The sequence below is a fragment of the Staurois parvus genome, unplaced genomic scaffold (genome assembly GCF_062004578.1).
Source record: "Staurois parvus isolate SC_StPar_1 unplaced genomic scaffold, SC_StPar_1.0 ptg000527l, whole genome shotgun sequence".
NCBI classification, from domain to species: domain Eukaryota; kingdom Metazoa; phylum Chordata; class Amphibia; order Anura; family Ranidae; genus Staurois; species Staurois parvus.
This window is the reverse complement of record NW_028318323.1, coordinates 1847501-1852027: the sequence shown is the minus strand read 5'-3', so window position 1 is coordinate 1852027 and position 4527 is coordinate 1847501. Positions and strand designations below refer to the sequence as shown.

The 4527-nt window shown below is 40.6% G+C and overlaps 1 protein-coding gene across 1 annotated transcript in view; it reads left to right on the top strand.

The window, feature by feature from the left end:
* The first annotated feature begins 987 nt into the window (after window positions 1-987).
* Window positions 988-4527, top strand: part of LOC149451653 (TGF-beta receptor type-1) — a 74158-nt gene continuing 70618 nt past the window's right edge. The window contains exon 1 of the mRNA XM_089690364.1: window positions 988-1157. Coding sequence (XP_089546490.1) covers window positions 1088-1157 — 70 coding nt within the window. The 5' untranslated portion in view covers window positions 988-1087. The remainder of the gene's footprint in view (window positions 1158-4527) is intronic.

The following is a 4527-nucleotide window of genomic DNA, read 5'->3' as shown; positions in this document are numbered from 1 at the left end:
TTTCTTCCCTTGCTCTCCTCTCCTTTTCAATCCCCCTTTACCTCCCCTTTCTAATCCTCAGACCCCCCCTCCCTACATCTCAGAACCCCTTCTGCTCTTCAGAGTTGCAAGACCCCCCCCCCCCCCCCCCTTACCTCCTATTAAGGCCCCTTTCACAGTGCCACAATGTGAAAGCTAATGGAAGGCAATCTGTAAATAGCTTTAAGGGAGGGCATGTAAGACATTAGGGGTCTCATCAAAGAAATCCTAACATCATATCACTTAGGGGACTTTAGTTTTAGTGAAAAAACAAAAAATAGTTACATGCAAGCACTTGGAAACCCCCTACTCGTACTTGTAAAAAAGTAAACACACCCGTCCGGGCACCTACTTATGAAAACTCTGCTTGTACTACATATGTTACATATTGCTGCGCACTCAGCAATAGTTCTAGGCCCATTATTCACAATTCACTCTAATGACCTATAGGGCCAAGCCCAATATTTGGCAAAATATAAACCATGCCTTTTCTTTTCCATTTATGTCTAGGGCCCAACTTATGATCCTGCACACAGGCCCACTGATTTCATAAAATGCCCCTGCAGGTTATGAAAACTTTTTTTTTTTTTGCACAACTGTATACCACCCAAGCCTTGATATCTTTTAATACTTTGTTAGGACAGACAAAGCGAACATCCGTTTACAACTGATAGTGAAGATCTGCCATAACAGGTAAGACAGAATTAATTATGGTAATTTTAACTCTCCAGCTGCATTCTTAACATTAAAAAGATGTCAAAAAAACTGATCGTTTAAACTATTACTTATTACTATGAAATTGTTATTCAAAATGAGAACAAACAAAAAACATTTTGATATGCTGTATATAGTATAGTTTTTGCCCCTTTTACCTTTTTTTTGCTTTTAAGATTAGCATTAACATGTTTTACTTTCACTCATGTTTAAAAGTTACATCAGCCTTTTTTTTTTTTTTTTTTTTTTTAATACAGATAATGGCACATGGACACAGCTTTGGTTAGTGTCTGATTATCATGAGCATGGTTCACTATTTGATTACCTGAACAGGTATACTGTAACAGTGGAAGGGATGTTAAAGCTGTCATTATCCACTGCAAGTGGCTTGGCTCATCTCCACATGGAAATTGTTGGGACACAAGGTATGTTTAAGATTTTTTTATAAATATAAAGAAACATCCTGTGTTTGTGTTTACAATCAACCAAAAACTTGAAGCTGCTAGCACAAAAATTCTGATTCCAAATATATATAAAATAAGACCAAAAAAGTGCAGTGTTAAATGTAAAAGGCTGATGGAAAGATTTTGTGGTCAAATATTTAATTTATATATATATATTTTTGTGTTCAAAATAATAGCAGTCAGACATCACTAACCTGATCAATCGCTGTTTTTGGTAGAATTGATATTTCTACATGGTAAATAATTTACTAGCAGGTGTGGTAGAGTAATAGAAATCCAACAGACCCAACAGTCATTGAAAGTAGGTAGGTGGTCTTTTTCCTGTTCCTTGGGGGCCCCCTCAAGATACCAACAGTCACACCTGGACACAGCTACGAGATCTCGGAAAGTGAATGCACTCAAATCACCTCAGTTGCGATTGCAAACACTTCAGTTTTATTGGCATAACATCAGGGTTATTATACTGTAGTCTTTAGGCAAACACACCCTCAGACCATCCAATTAAATACATGTACATTGTTTTACCTTAACTCAACAATTATTTGTATGAGGTTTGCATTTTCACTCTTCTGCTTTATCTATCATACCATATCTGGTCTATCGCCCAGACCATGGCTGTAATCTGACCCAACACCCAAGACCATGGCTGTAATCTGACTCAACACCCAAGTTGTGGTTAAAACTTTTCAGAAGTGAGAGTAAACCTTATCTGCTTTTTTGTAGAGTTTGCAAAAACACTCATTTCTACATGAAGCTGACATAGACAGTTTTGTTAGTGTGTACATATCTCATATATGTATGTTAAACTAGCATCTTGTATTAGTGTATACAAAATGGATTCAGTTATATTCCATTTAATCCTTTCAGTCATGACATGCATGCTGCTTATTCTGTGTAATTGAATCACTAATTGAAAGGGGCATGTTCAAAATAATAGCAGTGTGGAGTTCTATTAGTGAAGTCATTCATTCTTTGAAAAACAGGTGGCAATTATTGCCCTTATTTAAGGAAGGAAGGCAGCAAATGTTACAGTGCAATTTTCTCTGAAATTCTGAGGAAAATGGGTCATTCCAGACATTGTTCAGAAGAACAGTGTACCTTGATTAAAAAGTTGATTGGAGAGGGGAAAACATTTAAAGAAGTGCAGAAAATGATAGGCTGCTCAGCTAAAATGATCGCAGTGCTTTAAAATGGCAACCAAAACCTGAAAGGCGTGGAAGAAAGCGAAAAACTACCATTCGAATGGATAGAATAGCCAAAATGGCAAGGACTCAGCCAACAATCAGCTCCAGGAAGATCAAAGAAGGTCTAAAGTTACCTGTGAGTACCGTTACAATTAGACGCCTATGTGAAGCCAAGTTATCTGCAAGAAGCCCTCGCAAAGTCCCACTGTTGAAAAAAACACGTACTGAAGAGGTTACAATTTGCCAAAGAGCACATTGACTGGCCTAAAGAGAAATGGCGCAACATTTTGTGGACTGATGAAAGTAAGATTGTTCTTTTTGGGTCTAGTGGCCGGAGACAGTTTGTCAGACGACCCCCAAACACTGAATTCAAGCCACAGTACACTGTGAAGACAGTGAAGCATGGTGCAAGCATCATGATATGGGGATGTTTCTCATACTACGATGTTGGGCCTATTTATCGCATACTAGGGATCATGGATCAGTTTGAATACACCAGAATACTTGAAGTCATGCTGAAGAGGAAATGCCCTTGAAATGGGTGTTCCAACAAGACAACGACCCCAAACACACCAGTAAATGTGCAACATCTTGGTTCCAGACCAACAAGATTGACGTTATGGAGTGGCCAGCCCAATCCCCGGATCTTAATCCAATAGAAAACTTGTGGGGTGACATAAAAAATGCAGTTTGAGGCAAAACCAAGAAATAGAGAAGAACTGTAGAATGTAGTCCAATCATCGTGGGCTGGAATACCTGTTCACAGGTGCCAGAAGTTGGTTGACTCCATGCAACACAGATATACAGCAGTTCTCAGAAACATTGGTTATACAACTAAATATTTAGTGATTCAAAGGAAAGCAAAATCTTCAAACATTTTTCAGTTTATATAGTGAATGTTTGAGTTTGTAAAGAAGAATACAAACACTGCTATTTTTCTATTTCAATGGTTTTATAAATTTTTTAAACAATATAAAGCAGAGGCAATAAAACACGCCCACGCATGGGGCTATCAATTGCACAGATAAAAAAAATGCAAAAAAAAAAAAAGGAAAAACAGTGCTCTAACGCCAACAGGGCAAAAGGTACGCCCGCGCAGGGGCTATCAATGGCACATAAGTTGCAAAACATTAATGTAACTGCCTATAACAACTAAATGCAGCTGTCCAGTCAAACCAAAAACAGAGAGAGAGAGAAAAAGGAAGAAAGAGGAAAGAAAAAAGGGGGGGGGGGCAAAGAGCAGGGGACCAAGAGCGCCAATACCGAACGCCATTACATCCCCAGACTAGCCAGGGGGAGTGAGGGAAAGGCATATTGCAACCACGGTTCCCATATTTTCAAAAATTTGCTTTGGGTGTCGTTGCAGATACTCGACATCTGTTCGTTGAGCATTATAGTGGTCATACGATCCCGCACCCCCTGAAGAGGGATAAACGGACTCTTCCAGGCCTGAGCAATTGTTCTAGTGGCCGATAAAAACAGGAAGCCAACTTCTGCTGGTGAGCCAAGAGGCCCGGTATGGGGCAATGAAGCAAAGCATACCGAGCATCCCGGCGTATGGAGAGATGGAACAAGGTGAAAAGGAGGCCAAACACATGAGACCAAAAACGAAACAGTCTTGGGCATGACCACCAGATATGCAATACATCTCCACGATGGCCACAACCCCGAAAACATTGATCACTACATGCAGGGTTAGCCCGGGCCAACCGAGCTGGAACGCAGTACCAACGAAACAATACCTTTATAGGCTGCCTCCAGTGTGGTCGTATTAAATGAGCATTTAGCTATGAGTGACCAGGCCTTATTCCAGTCCTCCGGATCCAAAGCCACTCCCAGGTCGCGCTCCCACTGAACAACATATGAAAGAGAGGTATGCGACGAGCATCTGTTCAGAGCTGCATAAAGAAGGGATATAAGGCCCGGACGCTGTTGGCAAAGCTGTTCAAAGGCAGATTTCTGGTATGGGAAAGCAGAAGTGCCCGTGCCAGCGAGAGCAGCCAGTGTCGCAATTTAAGATATCGAAAGAATTCCACTGGGGGGATATTCCGGGATTCCCGAAGAGAGTTCCAGGTGGGAAAGGACCGAAAAATCAAAAAGTGCCGCACCTGCGAAAAACCATTAGTCACCCACCAAGAAAACGCCCC